At 31.6% G+C, this 19,390-nt stretch overlaps 2 protein-coding genes across 3 annotated transcripts in view; both read right to left on the reverse strand.

Annotated features, from left to right (window-relative positions):
* Window positions 1-2,322: 2,322 nt before the first annotated feature.
* LOC106764645 lies at window positions 2,323-9,512 on the reverse strand. Of its 2 annotated transcripts, none has more exons than XM_014648957.2 (13): window positions 9,271-9,512; window positions 7,697-8,090; window positions 7,405-7,503; window positions 7,005-7,078; window positions 6,489-6,565; window positions 6,324-6,395; window positions 4,861-4,929; window positions 4,600-4,646; window positions 4,394-4,523; window positions 4,212-4,280; window positions 4,030-4,133; window positions 3,089-3,164; window positions 2,323-3,006 (listed from the first exon to the last, which is right to left on the reverse strand). In XM_014648957.2, the coding sequence occupies exons 2-13, from the start codon at window positions 8,026-8,028 to the stop codon at window positions 2,830-2,832; spliced, it is 1,326 nt and encodes a 441-aa protein (XP_014504443.1). In that variant the 5' UTR covers window positions 8,029-8,090; window positions 9,271-9,512; the 3' UTR covers window positions 2,323-2,829. The 2 variants fall into 2 exon arrangements, with proteins under 2 accessions (XP_014504443.1, XP_014504444.1); XM_014648958.2 differs by lacking the exon at window positions 9,271-9,512 and adding an exon at window positions 9,103-9,247.
* An 8,358-nt stretch (window positions 9,513-17,870) lies between these two features.
* LOC106765249 (nucleolar complex protein 4 homolog) overlaps window positions 17,871-19,390 on the reverse strand; it is a 9,543-nt gene continuing 8,023 nt past the window's right edge. Inside the window, exons 12-14 of the mRNA XM_014649803.2 lie at window positions 18,671-18,728; window positions 18,436-18,541; window positions 17,871-18,306 (exon numbers count right to left, since the gene is read on the reverse strand). Of these exons, the coding sequence (XP_014505289.1) occupies window positions 18,148-18,306; window positions 18,436-18,541; window positions 18,671-18,728 (323 nt within the window). The 3' untranslated portion in view covers window positions 17,871-18,147. The remainder of the gene's footprint in view (window positions 18,307-18,435; window positions 18,542-18,670; window positions 18,729-19,390) is intronic.

Raw genomic sequence — 19,390 nt, forward strand, 5'->3', positions numbered from 1 at the left:
CTTCGCAGTGACTTTGATCGTAATATTATATTTTATTATCTGAGGTTGTTTCAGGGGCAACCCGACATGATATAATAACATGTTATGTATAAAAAATTAAAAAAAAAAATACTATTTTTCATCTGTCAGCACCATATTCTATTATGCTCATTTATCCATCCAAAATTAATGCACGCTTTCCCATTGCTGAAATTGCAGATATGATTTGAGATTACAGCAATGACGCCTCTTTCCACAATAACTATACAATTTAGATTTAATGCAAACGTTAATCAGTGTTTCACTTCGTCGGTTTTGGATTTTATTAAAATTGTTGGAACTATATGTTCTTCATGTTTTTTAAAGCGCTTTTAACAAAAAAAATCCCCCTTCTTTAACAAGATCCTGGTTTTGATTCACTGGGTTTAAAAAAAATTATAACTTTAATCATAATTTTTAAAATGGTTTTTCTGTAAATGATAATATAAAACAATTTGACACTGTTAGTGTATTTTTGATTAAATTTATAATAATTATGGACTCGTACAATGCTATGTAAACATGTGTGCAAATTAAAAATCATCTTGTGTACGAGTTTTATAACAGCTTTTATAAAAATCAGCAATTTATTTTACATTATGGTAAAAAGTAAAGTTTAACCTCGAGATCGTCACCTAAACTATCAACATTATTCATTGAAAAATAAAATTAACTGAAAGGATTAAAAAATAAACTTAATATCTCTATGTAAAGAAAATAGTTATACTAAAAGTAATTTTTAAGAAAATTGTGTGAATTAAAAGGGAGAATTAGATTAATCTAATATTCTCATGAAAAGGTATTTGCTTCTATCTGATAATCCAACGTACGTGGATGTTTTGGTTGTCGACGCAGTCTCTTAAGACACGACTAATTACTGCAAAAAGCAAAAGAGAAGAAAGAGAAACACTAAACAAACCGATGACAGAGGTTGTTGTTGGATGAATTTGGGTTGGGCCACACCACGCGCAAGATGGTCCCCACCACCATCCCTGAAAATGGCTGGTAGGTCATACACATATGTGATGTGTTACTTTGCCCCCACAACCATTGCTAATCATAAAACATACGCTCTTACCAACGGCATAAACTTCTACAATTCATTATTCAATACCATTTTCTAAACAAAATGTGTGCTGTTTTCTCCTCAATGTTTCATCCTTTTCATGTTGCTATCATTGCTCTAATGAAGTTTCTTCAGGTTAGGCTCTCTACACACTCATTATTCAACTTTTAATTCAAATTATTAAGTTAAGATAAACATTTATTATAGAAGGAAAAACACGGTTAGGAGGTAGAGATAAAAACTATCAGTAAATATTTTTAAATAAGAATTAGTCATTGACAAAGTTGATCGATGTTTTTTTTTTTTATTTATCTAAGAAAGATTATGTAAGCATTTAGTTGTTCAGGATAATATACATAATACTCTCTGTAATGAAAAAAAGAAGAAAACATCATAAAGAATCGTGGGTAACTTGGGATTCTTCTATTGAAAATTTTAAAGTGAAGGGCAGAAATGATGGAACTAGGGTGCAATAGTGGTTGGCATGATAAAAAGGCTAAAATGAAAAGAAAAAGTGAGTTGAAAGGAGGGAAGGGATTGAATCAAATTTGGGGCTGTGACAGTGATTTAAGGTCTTTTGTATGAATAAAGATTTAAAATAATGTAATGTGGGATCACGGTCTTGCCTCACTCAGCTTTTGCTTTTTAGGTCCTGGTTTTCTTTAGCTTTTGAAAAGTTCATTCCTGGATTTAAGATGCAAAGAGATTAAAAATCATATATCTCACCAACTGATACCTTCATGAAATTAAAGAATGGTGAAAACAACTTTAGGCCACGTTTACTTGCCCGGAACCATGATTAGGATTTTGTTAAAACCGTGACATAGCAGAACAAAGCCTACCCCACATGAACCCAGAGTAACCCATTCAGGGGTAATATGAATTAAGTTACTCTAAGTAATAAAAATCAATGATAATTGCATAACATTCACAGAATGTGTAATCTTTTGTGGTCAACTGTTCACGCTGTCTTTCAAGTAATAGTAAAAAGTGTACCGGACTGGTGTTATTCATAATCTTTTCAGAAACTATTCTTTCTAGACTGCAGAATTTTGTTGAAGAGATTCTAAAACTTGATATCATTGTTACCCTATCAGCCATGGTGGCTGGCTATGATTTATCAGCAACGGTGGCAGTCAGCTCAGGGTAATGGTTATTTATGATAGGAATTATGTTCAATATTCATGTTTTGGTTCCCTATGGTGCCAAAGATGGCGTCAAAACATCCAAGTCAATGATTATAAAATGCTTAGTAACATAATGAAGAGGTGAAATAAAACCCCATTTTTTGGCAGACGTTTATTTCAAGAATGATTGTCCCATGCATCAATCTAATAATGTTCAAATAATCTAACATCAAGGGAAGAAATTTCTCTGCAATGCTCAAACAACCTTGGTACTGTTGTACTACTAATAATGTACCACTATGCAGCGTTTAAGGTGCCTCCATCATGTATATTATGACAATGAACGGCCCAACCCCAGTGCTGTAGCAGATGAAAGAGCAACTGAGCAATGTGTAATGTACGGAAAGCTCCTTCATACAAACAAGTATAATCACAAATATGCATCTATGATCTATGAATATATGAGGAAAGCTCTTCATTTTATGATGCACATACCCAACACATTGCCATCTTACACTAGCAATAGTTTTGTTTCTAGTGATTGCGAGGGTTAATCCTATACTAGTTAGTATATTTGGGAGGCAACTATGCTGTACAATGCAGTGTTTCAATTATTTCTCATTTGTTATCTTCTTTATTATCAGATTCTCTGCTTCCTTTTTCTTCCATGGTGGTGTTTTCATCCATCATAAACCTCCAGCTATCACCTTCATCTATTTCCCATTGTTTTTTCAGTTCATAGATAGCTTTGGATGCTGCAACAGCAATGGCTGGGTTGCTATCTTCTGCCAGTCTCTGCAATTGAAACCAAAGGGAAGAAAATGAAGCCATATTGGCTGTGAAAACTACTTGTTGCAATAAAACTATAATCACTTACTTGTAGGGCCCCCATCCCTGCATTTCCAAGAGTCCACATGGATGGTGCGGCTGCCAGTGCATTGGCTAAAGCACGCCTAGAAAATGCACATGACACACATGCAGATATTCAATAAAAAAGCCAACAGGAAAATGAAAATAAACAAGGAAGAGCATAGTTAAGGCATTGATTAAGATTGCATTCTTGCATTTCTTTTCTTTGGTGTTTATTTTTGCAAGTGAATTTTATTACCGTATATTTCTTTACAGTTGGAGAGAATTCACGAGAAGCTTTGCATCATATATTCGTCGTTTTTTACCACTACAATCTTATTTAAATCCAATATTGCATAACTTAATGTGAAGGAAATTTTAGTTCAAAATTTGAGAATGTTTGCAGCTAAGATAGAACAGTGAAAATATGCTAAACATGAAGAATACAAAACCAATCATGAAGCCAACCAAATCATCACAGCGTATGGAACCACTAATAAAATAACCTTTTTATTAGTTATACATTGCCAGAAATCCAAGAAGAAAGTAAAAAAAAAGGAGTAGAAAGTGAAATGATTTTGTATATTGATTAGTGGGATAGAAGGTTAAAAAATGTGTGTAAAATGGAATAAACATCCCTAACAAAAGAATAGAATGTGTATAGATATGGATAAATTAATCCTTTAATTACAAATGTTGTTCCTCCTTCCAATTTCAAAGGATTGAATATATAGGTGGGTCCCACAACTTTTTTCATCATTACCCTTTTATGTACCACCAAACAATGGAAGAAAAGAAAAATTGGTTCCCTCCCATCCCCCTTTTCATTTCTTCCACTTTCATGCCTTCCAAAAATACCATAAAAGCAAAGAATTTGACACAGAAAAACATGGCTTTTCACTTTTAAGTCTGCAGATTAAAGAATTTAATCCAATTCCTAGAAAGATTGTAATATCATGTTAAGCATACCTAGTGCTGACATCAGGGGAACTGGAGCACTCTAACAACAAAGATACACTCTGTTTACCGTCCATTGCATCCAGATCTATAAGAGTTCTGATCAACAATTCAAGCTGCTCCCAGTACAAAAGGGTATGTGATTACTTAAATAATGATTGAGATCAGAGAAGCAATTTAATGGAGAATCAAACCTCTTCAGGATCAGTGTAGTCTATTCCATCTGCTTCAGAAAGTGCTGATGCCATACTCCAGTATGCTTCCTGCACACCTTAAAATTTTAGAATATGATTGATGTATTTTTCCTGATTCAATTGATGTATGCGGACCAGGTTACATATAAACAGAACTAGAACAAAATGGAAAAGACAAAGACCTGAAGAGCTGCAATCCTTTCTGTGGTCACATCCCCTGGAAAGGAATTTGTGGTTTTTCCATTCTTTTCAAGCATTATTCGACCTCTTACACTGTTTTCCGAAAGTGAGCCTTTATCTCTGCGAAGTGGACTACATGCCAACATCATATGAAATATTTTAGAGCTTATTATGCATGTAAGCAAGCATTCGAAGTTTATTGACTTACAAGTTATACATCTTGCTCACCATCCTGTCATGGATGTTTTTTATAAGCTGCAAAATTTACAAAAATTAGAAAGTAGAGTTATTCCTTTGGAGCATACAAAAATTAGCATGATATTTAGAAATAAGTAAAGAATTACAACGTTTATTAACTACTATAGCTATGTAGAATAATGCTCGCTAGCAGGGATCACAAACTCGTAATTTGGAAAAATTAAACACAAGAAAGTTCAACACAAAACATTTGGAGAGCATAAAATATCACCTCCAAGGCCATAAAGGCATCTTCCATTGCACGCTGCTTAGCACGGAAGTCTGCGAGACGTAAATCAGCCTGACAGTTCAAGAGTTATGTCAATAGAAGTCTAGTATTTCCTGGCTAATCATACATGTTTTGTGTAATTAAACACTCTTGAATTTTCATGATGTAAACTTGCAAAAGGATCCAGCAATGCATACAATAGGAAGGAAACTAAACTGAGTTTCTATAGTAAGCAGCTCTGCTATATTCAGTTAAAAAAGATAAAAGCATCATTTCATTTAGTCTATAGTTTGAAGGGTTAAACAGAAACATATGTCATTACACATATAGTATTGTGTGTGTGTGTATGAATATTTTACATAGAATTGGGATCAGATGATAATGATATAAAATTTAAGAGAAATTCCCCTCTAAGGGCCTGCTTGTTTTAACGCCCCCAATCAATTCCTCCCACTCTGGCACCCCTTCCAATGTAAAGACTATGATTTAGATTAAAATTAATCCCATAAAAAATTCGGGCACACATCTAAATTACATTCAATGTTTTAAAGTTACTCCATTAAAAAAATTCTAGCCAACTTTAAAACATTTGGGCCCAATCTCCTCAAAAATTGATTTTGGTCAATCCGACAAGAACTAACAGTAATTCCGTGTAGATAGTGCATACGTAAGTTAAAAATAAAAATATGCTAGATATCAAATGGTTTGCTGTTCCTCTTTTCAAAAGGTGCATTGTGTACTCAATTTTATACCTTAATGTGGTCCAAAATATTTTGAACTATAAGTTGAGAGCATGGAAACAGGTTATAGTTGCTCGAGTTACTATAACTGCTATGGATGTTATATTATGCACAATCTCAATATATTTTATGTCCACATTTATCATATAGCAAAAGACCTTGTCTTACATTATCGTTTATGTCCACAAATGAATTTTGTTCTTTGTTAAATACAGATACTAATGTCAACGGAAGAGAAAAACAGGTCCGTGTTTAAGATATTTAGCAAAAAAAAAATTTCAACCATAATGCTAAATGATAACTAACAGAAATAATAGTTCAAGAAAAAACATTGACAATCAGAAACCCTATACGTGCTTCATAAACAACAATGATAGTGACAGGGAAACAATAACAATGGAGTACGCTACAATACACACTACATAGATCAAACAATGCCAACATGTTCTTTTTATCGGCACCAAAATGTTTTAATGAAAATCATGACAAATAATTTTACAAATCTTCCCTAAACATACTTCAACTATTTTTTTCCCACAATAGGTGCCGTCTAACTTTCTCTTTAATACCTTTATTCTTAATCTTATCTTGTATGGTCCAAACAAGATAATAGAAAAGAAAAATATCAAATTATGCAAGTTTAACCATTAATGATTTTATACTACCAAACTGCTCACAAATAGCATCTTATAGATGAAAACTAAGCGATTAAATGAACAAATTTACCTCTAAAGCCCCATCGCTCCAATGCTCATCAGCAGCATTTTTCAATCTGGACTGAGCTTTATCCTTCAACAACTGCAGAGCAAGTTTATAGATTAAAAATTATTTTACCGCATGTCTATACTCTCATCTTCAACTAGCAAATTTAAAGATCTAGATGATACAGACAGTAGCAATACGACTAAGCCAACTAGCTTTTTCCTTCACATTACGGTCAATTTTTTCAGTATCCTCTCTAGCACGAGCTGTGCATCAAAAGAAAAGTAAATGTTAGTGGACCTTATAATGGGTACATGTGAATAAATTAAATACAAAGTTGCATCTCTTGAACCTTCCACTTAAGAAAAGGAAATCGTTGGAAGAGAAATTCAACACATATCCAGTGAAAGAAGAATTACAATAAGTAATCACCATTCACTATTGTCAAATTATATACTTGAACTACAGATGATTGTTTGATAAACTGCCTATATCGTTTGACTTCTTTGTCCCTTCCCTTTCGTTGGAAAGAGAGGAAGGACTGGGAGGATATTACTGTCCTTGTATATGAAATGCAATGACTGACTTGTAGTGCAGATATTTGGAAAATTATCATTACTAACTAAGAAAAATTGTTTCATTGCATGGAATAAGTGAAATAAAAAGTTAAAGTACAATAATACATTGTTTAGGTAGAGAGCTAACCATCCAGTTTGAGAAATTCGGTTCCAAGAAAAGCAACATCTTGGCGTGCACGAGCATCAAGCCTCATTATGCCTCTGACGAAGCAAGTATTTAACAGTTATTTTTTGCATCAAGACATTAATTTTTACTGCTATTTCTTGAATGAGAAATAGTTAATAGTGTAAATTATACAACTACAGGAACCGACAATGACATGAGAGCCCATGTTACAATTCCTCGTGTCTTGATTACTAAAATAAAATGTCTAAACCAGTTAAAACAAGTTCTTTTTTTTTTTTTTTGAGTAATTGAATGCATGGTGATGGTTCATAAAAATCACAATCATGAGAAGTAGTGGAAGCAAATTTCCAATAAAAATAATATTTTTTGTAGATGACCAAAAAAATGTTAGTGGCAGTACCGTGAGAGAAACTTTGCATCGTTACAAACAAATCTACATGCATCAGCCAAGCCATGAACAACAAGAGTATGATCATTTTTCTCGCCTTTGGTATGTGCCCTGTACAGATGAAAGGATCTCTAATATGTAAATTGGAATCTCAGAAATTTCATTGTGAGGTTATGAAAGATATATTCTAGTTTGACATAAAATAAAATTGGCAACTGAAAGACATTAATAAAGAGGTACAGGTTCAGAATTAGGAAGCAGAAAAAATTGCAACAGATAAACCATTTTTATCTAATTTTCTTACCTAGTTAAATCAGTAATGTCATCATATGTTCTAATACATTCTTTCTCTTCAGTATTATTTGCTCCTGTTGATTTACATGAGATAGAAGATTTCTTGGAGATTAAACCAACTGGTTTTCCATTAATGAACCAAAACCAGTCACTGAATATGGTTGATCTCTGTGTGTGGAGACATCTATGATTCAGATGTCCAAGTTCCAGTCTATGTTTTGAAAACTGTATTCTATTGATCCTTGTTGATGAGGAAAAATAATGTTTTTCATGTGATTCACACAGAGCTGTTCTTTTAGTCACAATAGGACTGCTTGAAACTTTGTTTGCAGCAAGTGCCATTGGAAAGATCAAGGGAAGAATGAGATAGGCCCGGCGTTCATTTCACTTGAAATATTTCAATTCTGTAACAAACATTGAGAGAGAAAAAGTCAGAATTTAAATAGAAGTAGAGGATTTTACAATGAGTACTCATCTTACCAAAATTTTCACTCTGCTGTAGGAATATCAAAAGAAAAAGGAAAATAGGCATGTTTTGTCTTCTAAAAAATGCAATTGAGGATTGATTAACAAAAAAGACAAAATAATCGGAAACCCATCAGCGTTAATCATGACTGGATCATCATCATCATCAAATCAAGACTGGTATAAATTAAAGAGTTTCATTTCATACATACTTAAGAGTATGTTGGACAGGTTAAAATATTTGTGAAGTCTATACCACCTTCTAGTGGATTATTTATAGAAATAATAGTTCAATTAAGAGTAATCAATACTAAGCATGCCTTCTATGGATATTCTAATGAATTCTGCCTATCCACTTGTGGTATGAGTTATTTCAAACACGATAATATCAGAATTTATGCAACACTCTGCACCCTATACTCCCATAAACACATCTATTCGATAAAGAGGCACGGTTTAATTAACGGTCAAGTCTCAATTCCCATTAATCAATCGTCTTATTTCAAAGCAACATATTGATAGAGAGTTTTGGTTCTGATCACAAATACTATTATTTAAAGATACTTGCAAATTTAAAGTAGGAAAGAAAACTCAAATGTTTGAAATACAAGGATCTAAACAATTGGATGAGCGTAATTTCCATTTTTTATATAATTATATAACTAGTGAAGTCAATTGATAACCAAAACCCTGCAGCAGATGAAAGTGTTGTTCGTCCCTTTTTCAATATCCGGTACTAAATATTGATACTTGAATAATATCAACACTGTGATTACAAAGACTTCAGCTATAAAGTTCAAAACTACAGATGCAGATTATATCACTAATTTTTATAAATACAAATCCCACACTCTTCAATGAAATTAGCCCAAAATTGACATGCCCAACAACAATTTTCATCATCGCAAGAGGAACCTCAACATTTCAACATCAAAAAATCAGACAGATCACCAAAAAATAGGGAAATTTCCGACACCATCGTACTCGTCCCCCTATGATGCCCTAAAGTTTTCAAAACACAAAGAAGCACTGACTGCTGAACACATCCCCAAGAAGCAGGGTAAATGACAATACCCAATTGATAAAAATGGTAGAATGCGTGGAAAGGTAGAAACTTACTTGTGTGAGAAAGACAAAGGGGGAACAGGAAGCAAGAATTATAGTGGGTTAAGGCGCACCATCATATACGTATGATATCAGAGTGAGTGATGGAGACTAGGGAGTGAAGGAAGAGAGAAAAGCCATAGAAAAAATAGAGAGGCATGAGAACCACAAAGTGAGGTTGTGGTCCTTTAAATGCCAACAACGAAGTAACAGACAATAACTGAGAATGGTGTTATAGAGACAACAAAGGATGGAGCAAAGCGTGTTTGACAGAGAGAGAAGTGAAATGAAGCTCCACGTCATTTGGGGTTCAGACATTTTTCATAATTACCCTGTTTCTTGGGACAACGACGCAACAACCCTATCCATCATAGATCAATGCTGTGTGTGGAATTTAGATTTCCTAAGAAGGAAAAAGGAACGGTGAAAAAATTGTTTTACATAAGGATAATTTATACTATTATATTATTGGATAATTGGATAATGATATATGGATAACATTTTTTTTACAATATTGATTACGTGTTAATATGTGATTGGTCAAAAATTACTACATAATAATATTTATTATTATTATTATTATTGATTGTGAAGAAATTTTTGATCAATCACAAATTGACACGTAATCAATATTCAATTGTTGTAAAAAGAAAATGTTGTTTGAATATCATTATTCTATATTATTATATCTATACTATTCTATATGGAGTCATCCCTGTCTGTATGTATTTTTTTAATTTTATAACCCTTTTTATTTTATTATTTTTTTAAAATTAAATAATAAAAATTATTTAGGATTAAATTGTAAAATTTATTTATTTATTTTTATAATAGTAATTTTGTTTTTTTACTTTAATAAAAAAATTAAATATATGAACACATAATGTGTGTGTGTTTTCACGGTTAAATACATGAAGAACCGTAAATTTTATTTGTTAATATTTTATAAGATTAAGTTATATTTAAAAATTATTTTTTACAATATTAAAATTATTTAAAATATATTTTAAAAGATGTTCTTTTGTAAAATCCATCAAACTACTTAGATTTATAATATATAAAAATGAATTTAAAGTTTATCCTGTTAATCATTTATTAAATCATCACATCATTTAAAGTTTATTGAATAGTTTGAATAGAAAAAGAAGTCAACATGGAAATTCAATCAAATTTGAATCAGTTTTCATTTTTTGTTCATTCAAGTTTATACTGGTTAAATTTAACCCTGTATTCTTGTGTTTGGATATTGGTAAAAAATGAGTGGGGAAAGTAAAAACATTTTGTAGCAATGTTCTTTTATACTCAACTTCCTTATCCAATAGCACAAGAAATGATTGTACTCCTTTATTCATTGCAACAAAAAACAAGTTATTATGTACCTACCGCTAAAAATTTCTTTATCTTTAATTTAGGATAATGATTTTTTACAACATTTTTTTTACAAAATTTTAACATTATTTATGTATTATTCTGTAATTAGTCTAAAATTATTTCATAATCAACAATAATAGTTATAACTAATCATAGAATAACATGTAAGTGATGTTAAAATATTATCAAAAAAATTATTATTAAAGTATCATTATCCTTAAATTTATTATGATAATGATAATAAATTGTTTTTTATTATGTGATGTAATATAAGTATACTAGAATTATTAAGCATGATGCTCATTATTTTTTTTTAATTTTATTCTTTATCTTTAATGTTTTATTAGATTCAAATAAATATTAGTTATTTTATTAGTAATATATTCTAACACAAAATTTATTAAACAATACATATTCATCACCTCTAATTTTCTTATTTTTTTTATTTAGTTGATTTTCTATTTCGATTTATAGGTTAGAAACACATCAAAAGCTTCATTTTACGTTTGATTAAGTACACTTTGATGTATTTACAATAATCATTTATAAAGGTTACAAAGTAATTTTTACCGCCTTTAGATATGGTTTGTTTTAAATCAGTTAGATCACTGTGAATTAACCATAACAATTCACTTTGATGATATACATGATAACAAATTTTCTTTATTATTTTAGATTTTATACATATATGATAGATAGTACTTTGTATACCATTCATATTAATTAATCATGATCATTGTAATCTCATAACATATGAAGAATTCACATGTCATAATCTAGCATGCCACATATCATATGAATCAATACTATAAATAAAAGAACAAAACTCAATAATATTTTCAAAAATATTGAGTACAAAGAAACATTGCCCACAATATCCCTTCCCCGAAAAAACATTATTTTTTGTCATTACAATCTTGTAAGACTCGAATACCACTTTAACCTCTAATTTTTTTCCAGTAGTGTTATAGAGATTAAATTAGCTTTGATTGATTGCACGTGTAACACATCACTCAAGGCCAAAATCTTTCCATATGTGAACTTGAGAATAACTTTCCATTTTCCTAGAATAGGAGTGGTCCTGGAATCACCGGGGTAAACATGTTCTTCTCCATCCCCTACAATGATGTAAGAAGTAAAGACAATTCTGTTTGCACATATATGCATGATAGCACTACAGTATACCACTCATTTGCTCATATTGGTCATCAAATTTACTTGTGAAACGACCGTGATAATAATATCATCTCCTTCAACTATATTTACTCTAGGAGGATTGTCATTTTTTACTCTACTCCTGCACTGTGGTGCATGATGACCCCACTTTCCACATACAAAGCAATTTTCTTTTTTCTTAAAACTGGGGTTAGATCGGTTGGGATGGGATTTTCAAAAATTATTTTTTCTTTTGTGCTCAAGTTTGTGTTCATACATTTTTGGAGCAGATCTGTCTTCTACCATATATGATTTTACAGACAAAGCTTTGGTCCTTATACTAGCACATCTTTTCCTATTTGTATCTTCAATAATTGTGTGTAATGAGTTTTGGAAGTCGCATATGCTTGTGTTTATGTTTCAATTGTTTTTTGTAATCAATCCAGGATGGTAGCAATTTTTCAATCAAAAGTTCTAAACAAATTCATCTGGTGGAAGAATGTTCTCCGCTTTAATATCTTCGAGCAACTTGTGGTACTCATTGATTTGAGACTTTATGTCTTTATCTTCAATCATTTTCCAACAATAGTAATTCTCAATGATGAACCTTTGTATAACGACATCTTCAACAATGTATTTAAGAATCAATGAATCCTAAATGTCTTTTCCTTTCTTATACGAGAGCAATACACATCAAATAAACCCTTAGAAAATGCACTAAGTAATGTATGTTGGCATATCTTGTTTGCATGAATCCAATCTTCAACTTGTTTTGAATTTGAAGGAAGATTAGAGTCGGGTTTTGGAGATGAAAGAGAAAAAGCAACTTTGTAGATGTCTAAAAGGATAGACACACGTTCTTGCTAGCTTTAGAAATTTTGACTAGAGAAGACTTCAATTTTCGACGCATCTAAAAAAAGTTTTGCGAAGACCATCTGAGTTCTAGAAATAATGTTTTGATTCTGTAGGTTTAGGTTGTTGTCAACCATAAGTCTTTAAAATTGTTGTAAAATGCTGACAAAAATAATAAAACAACGAACAAAGATTTTTCAAGACATATAGATTCGTTTTTTCTTAAAGACTTATCTATAACAAGAACTTCTTGATAAATCCAAAGATAATAGAACTAATTCGAAAACTCTTTTTTAAAAGAGTAAGAAAACTCATAATATTATAAAGGAATATATAAGGTAGATAAGAAAATAAGATAGAAGAAAAATAAGAGTGTTGAAAAGTATGTTTATGAAGGTAAGTATAAGTCTCTATTATGATGCTGGAAGAGGATTGAGAAACCACGGCCCATGTAGAAAACATATCAAATCCAAGTTGTCCACCAAGATTCACGGATGAATCCCATGACTTGTAGAAAAATGTTGTGAGGAAAGGATGAACGTAGCTTTCTATTTGTTAAGAAGTGGATTTTAAGTCTAACTCAACCCACAAAACCGAATTTTAAAGTGAGGTTTGCACCCACTTATATATTATAAATTTGTCTTATCTCTCTGATACCATGTTAAGAAGTGAACTTTAAGTCTAACTCAACCCTACAAAATTGGCTTGTAAAATGAGATTTGCACTCACTAATATATTATAAATTGACCTTATCTCTAGTCAATGTAAGACTTACAATACTATCCTTGTAACTCAAACTCACCAGAACAAGATATGTGACAACCCCTCAAAGTTGAAGAAAAGGAACAACTCCTTTATCTATGACAATCATTTGGGGCTGAAAAGAAAGGAACAAGAGTTTCTTATCAAAAGAAGAAAACAAAATGATCTTTTATATGGTACTCTATATTCCAACACCATCTCCACGAGACCTTGTTACTAACTCAAGAACACTTCACCAAGACCCCACACCACGATCACATGTAAGCTACCCAAACTAAGAAAAAGCTTCAAATAAAACACATAAGGATAACAATGGAATTAAAAAGAATATAGAGTGGAAGAGGAGTGCAGAAAGTAATAGCCAACAACAAAATTGGAAATCTAGTTCCATTAACAGGAAAACCCTTTTGCTTATATTTAATAAAATCCTCCACTCTCAAATTTACTACGAATAAAGTTTTAAAACAAAAGTTATAATTTATAGAAATCAAATTTTTGAATTTGAGATAAAGATAAAGATGGTATCAACATCTATTAGATATATTAAAAAGAGTTACTTATAGGATGTGTTCACTTGTGGAGAATTACTGTTCACGAATATTTACGAAAGATGATTTGTGATTGAAAATGTGTTCACTTAGAGGGACAAGCAAAGAACGATTTGCGAAGATTTGCGAGATATATGAATTTTTCTTGTCTCTGTTTTGTGAAGATTTGAAGGATTCACTGTGAAATGTTTTTTTTACCCTTTAGCATTGACATGGCTTTGGATCATTGAAGCCCTAACAGCTTGTAAAGAAATCTCGAATCCCACTTTGTTGAGTAAAAAGATGCACTCCAGGAAGAGAGGGAAAATAATAGAAGAATGCATATCAGAGTTGTACCTGAAGAGAGTGTAAGATAAACAAGCTTGAAATCCCCAACCTTTAAAAGCTAACATGTTACTGTGTTTTCCATCTTCATTCTGATTCTCAGCAGCATGGACATAATTTGGGCAAAATGAGAAGTGTGTATCTCATTCATCATTTCCATAGGGTTCAGTTGACAAATGCAGGCTAAGGAGAGTGCCACCTCAGTTTTATCTTACATGTAGTATTTAATATTTAAATAGAAATGATACTATTTGAAATTATTTTTTTATTTTTACAAATTATATTTTTTTATTAAATTATAATTTTTTACACTTTAATAATTATTTTTAATTTTTTATTCTTAATAAACATTTTTACAATTAAATATAACATAAACAAATATCATTTTATATCAGGCTTAATACCTCCATTGGTCCTCATATTTGTATGTCAATCTCAGTTTGGTCCTCAAGTTTTGAACTGTCTCAATTGGATCATAATTTTTGTAAAAATGCACAAATTTTATCCTAACCGTTAAGTTGTTTCAAACGGCGTTAATTGATGCTGAGATGAATTTTTTATTTTAGGCTTAATTCCTCCCTTGGTCCTTATGTTTGTGTGAAAATATCAATTCAGTCCTCAATTTTTTCCTCAAGTCCTTATGAAATGCAAACATTTTACAACATTTTACCCCAACCGTTAAGTGTATTGAGACGACGTTAACTTTGAACTGAGCTATAATTTCTTTTTTATGTTTTAAAATCATTAAATCTATGTGGCTATGGTATTTCTTTTTCCTTCCAATCACTGATCACATTTCACTCATTCATCCACCCTCAAACCCTCAAACCCCCCGACTCACACCTTTTCTCCCTCTCAAACTAAAAAATGTTGTCGTTGTCGACAATTCAAAAATTATGACCCAATTGAGACAGTTCAAAACTTGAGGATTGAATTGAGATTTTCACACAAACGTAAGGACCAAGAGAGGGATTAAGCCTAAAATAAAAAAAAAAAATCATCTCAACATCAATTAACGCCGTTTGAGACAACTTAACGGTTAGGGTAAAATGTGTGCATTTTTACAAAAATTATGACTTAATTGAGACAGTTCAAAACTTGAGGACCAAACTGAGATTTGCACACAAATATGAGGACCAATGGAGGTATTAAGCCTTTATATTACTTTAATATATAGGGACATTTCGGTAATCTTTAATTTCTACCAATTAAACAAATTTTTTAAAACTCTCACATCAATCAAATCTTACACTAATTCTCACAAACTTCACCTTTAAATCTACTCTCAATTACCTCCAAATCCACTCAAGTAAACACAAAAAAAAAAAAAATTATCCTCAAATCCTCTCAAATCCATTCAATCACTCTCTTCCAAATCATCTCCTTCAATCACCCCAAGTGAAAACACCCATAGTGTTATTTTGTGTCAAATCTAGAATTAAAAAGTATATACAAGTGAAAAACATTTCTTTTACAAAAATGATTTTATAAGATTGGATTAAATTTTTATCTTTAGTTTAAAACTAATCAGTATATTATATTTTACGAGTTAAACAAAATAAATGGAAAAATCTAAGCCAATTATGACGATACTCATGCTAAAATTGTCAAGATAAATTATTTATTGTAATCACAAAAATACAGTAAATTAAAAAAAAAAAAAAAAAAAAAACTCGTGTTTATGAGCCTAAAATTTATTCATTCCAAAACAAAAAGCCTAAGATCATTGCTTTAAATATTATAAGGCATGAGATGGTCAGAGAGCGTGCCACGTCAGTCTCTACTCTTCCCCAAAGATGTTTCCAGAGTTCACAACGTTTGGTTTTATTTTTATTTTTTTACAATGTCCCTTCTTAGAGTTCAGTGCTCAACCACTTTTTTTAACAAAAGTATGTACAATTAAAGTTACCAAATAAATAAAATCAGAGATAAACAAGGAATTTTAGTTTTCTCTTACACGTAATCCTTCTGAGTTTTATTCCGTGAGATGTTGAATGTTGTGGACGTGATTTCTCAATAATCAGTCTCGTCTACGACCATCCTTCTGTTAATTGTGGGCTAAATACATTTTTGTGACATGTTTATATTCCTAAATGTGAAACTTCAACAAATAGCATTGAACTACAAAATCTTCTAAAACACACTATACATAAGATATCAAATTATAGGAGCAGAGCAAGATAATTGGTAGAACAAGTGCACGTTGCCATCGATATATTGTGCAAGATCTACCACATGTCATCTTCTTGTTGCACTGTCAAAGTATACAATTCCACCTATGGTTATTTTTTATGACTAAATGTTCAAATTTCAGAAAAATCCAACGACACAGAAAGTGTCTCAACATATTTGGTGAACCAGCTCAATATATTTGGTGAAGCAGCAAGAGTGGAATTATTTTCACTCACAAGAATGGAATTTAGCAGATCTTTTAACAAAACTCTTGAAAAAAAATATTATCTTAGAAATATGAAGGGAAATGAGACTTAAGCGACTACCAAACAAACAAATCTTTGTGATTGGAAATGCTATGAATAAGTTCATATAAATAAAAACAATTTACTTGTTAGTTCTGATAGCACTAATTTGATTCTAAATCAAATATGTTCATTGTTATGGTGTGTCATTATTGGGAGGTTAAATTATGTAATTAAACAAAATTTTTAATGATCTTCATATCCCTTTGTGTGGTGTATCATTTGCAGCATACACTTGATAAAATTACTTATGAGTGTCAAGTGGGGCCGTTTGCATGAGATCTTGACATAATCTCTAAAGTATTCATGAATATCAGACATGTGCATGGCCTAAGAGTAAGGATTGTGAGAGTGTATTATGATTAATAAACTTCTAACACACTCTAGTGTTTTTGGTTGATATAATTTGTTATACCAACTACACTATGTGTTAAGTTTCTTAATCTAAGACTAGTTTTCTATCTTTTGCGTGGAAAATTATTATAAAATTTGAATATAATATTGTAAAATATTGTTTTTGAACATTGCTTTCGCAGTCTCGTGCTTCCTGCGTTTTCTGCAAGAAATGTTGTTGCCAACGTCTTTTTATTTAATTTGCAACGTTCTTTTTATTAAAATTATTAAAAAAATCATTTTCACTACTAGCAAATATTTTGGATTAGCAAATATTTTACATCATGAACCTACTTCACCAACTTTAAATAGGACACTTGTTTCACTCTAAAAGACACTAAAAACATTTCTCTCATCCTCTCTCTCTCTTTTCTTCTAAAAAAATCTTGGTTTATTTTATATTTTTTTTAAAGATCTTACTATTTTTAATAAATATTCTCAAAAGTTCATGTTGTATCTTAAAAAACTTACATAATACATCTCAAATAAATCTTTAAAAACAATAATCTACACATCTCAAGAAATCATTTCTTCATAATCGTTATTCTTTTTATTGTCACACGTTATAGCAGTGGCGATATTCTTCTTTTTCAAGTATTTGTATTGCGTATTTATGGAGTATAACAGCAATTTAACCTTTTTCATAGATTTAGAAACATCGTTTCTCCTGCGTGAAAATTGGCCTCAACCTTAGCAAGTCATCCACAAACGTCAATGAATGATCCAAACGATGTGCTATAGAGTGAACACATAATATGTTACAGTATAAAACAATGTGACTAGAATTATCTTCCGACTGTTTCATCTAACACTTCAATTTAATTTACTCATTATAACAAGCGAACCCGAATATTTCCCCTGCCCCTCCTCTCCCTTTTCTACTACCTCGCATCGCAAATTAATGAAATGGACAAACGACTCACATCTTAAAACATGCAGGCATATTAATGAAGTGGACAAAAATGAATCGCAAATTCTCTACGATGTCGTTTCACAGAACAAAATTTAGGTTACGGTAGATCTTTAGTACTTCGCTCATTATTTTCATTGATCATTTCGGGGGTTTCTTCACTTTTGAAAGTCCAACCAGCAAAATCAGTCTCTGAAAACAAAGAGGAAGGAGTTGCTTTGTAGAATGCTAAGGGGACCTGCTTTACCCTCCGCGTTATCTGCAATCATGCAATGTAACACATGCAAGATAATGAGCAATTGGCACGTTCTCTTCTTTCTCTTCAAGTCTCAAATAATATAAGCCCGTCATGAGAAGCAAAGAAAAAATAGAGCAATTATTATATCACCTCTGCTCCAAGGATTGTTGCATATGAACCAGCACTAAAATCACCGACATTAACTTCACTTGTTTTGGCCCTCACTGTCAAATCATTCCCAAGAGACAAAGCAAACCTAAGAGCACAGGCAAGGTACAAATATTGAAGGTTAGTATGTCAAGATCCAGATACGACAGTTGAAAAAAAAGTGGGGTAAAGGGAAAATAAAAAATATTAATAAAGTAAACAAGTTCAAAACACTTACCTTGAGACTGGAGGACAGTAGTGGTGAAGAATAGTGTCAATTTCCCAAAGAGAACTCCCTGCTCCAACAAATCTCATCAATAAAACCAGTATAGAAAACCAGGAAATATCCTGTAACTCTTTCCGAGAAAATAGTTGACTACTTGACTTCATTTCCTTAAATACTTATTAAACTAGGGGATTTAATGCAGAATATCATGTGGCTAGCGCAATTGACCCACCCCCATCATGTTCAAAACTCAGACCTACTATGTCTGTCAAAATGCATAAACTTAGACTAATAAAAGTAATATATAAATGTAGAAATTTATACAGGTCATGAAGTTCCGACTGCCCAGAATTTTTCCTGGTAAACCAAATAGAAAATTATGGCAATAGAATTTTTAAGTGAGAAACATCACCCTCTGCTGACAATTCAAACTTGACATACCTTTTAGTTAGAGGGAAATGGAGCGGAGGGGAGGGGGAAAGGAGTATTTTTTTTTTAACTTTTCTTGTTTGGTTCAATTTAAGGGAGGAAAAAGGAGAGAAAAAATATCTCTTCAATTATCGTTCTCCTCTAATATTGGGAGCTTTGGAGGAAAGGGGATGAGATTTAAAATATTTCAAATATTTTGTCCAATAACCCTATTTATGTTTTGTAATTCAAAATTATAATTTTTAAAACATCCCTCCACTCCTTGTAAACCAAACAGGATATCTAATTAAAATCCCCCTTCTC

Source organism: Vigna radiata, chromosome 6 (genome assembly GCF_000741045.1).
Source record: "Vigna radiata var. radiata cultivar VC1973A chromosome 6, Vradiata_ver6, whole genome shotgun sequence".
Taxonomy (NCBI): domain Eukaryota; kingdom Viridiplantae; phylum Streptophyta; class Magnoliopsida; order Fabales; family Fabaceae; genus Vigna; species Vigna radiata.

What these genes read in the sequence shown, in the direction of transcription:
- LOC106764645 (XM_014648957.2), bottom strand. Translation starts at nt 8,028, where the DNA reads ATGGCACTTGCTGCAAACAAAGTTTCAAGCAGTCCTATTGTGACTAAA. An exon ending in GGAGCGATGGGGCTTTAGAG is followed by an intron (nt 4,930 to 6,323) that starts GTAAATTTGTTC and finishes TTGAACTGTCAG; the next exon opens with GCTGATTTACGTCTCGCAGA. An exon ending in AAAGGATTGCAGCTCTTCAG is followed by an intron (nt 4,281 to 4,393) that starts GTCTTTGTCTTT and finishes TAAGGTGTGCAG; the next exon opens with GAAGCATACTGGAGTATGGC.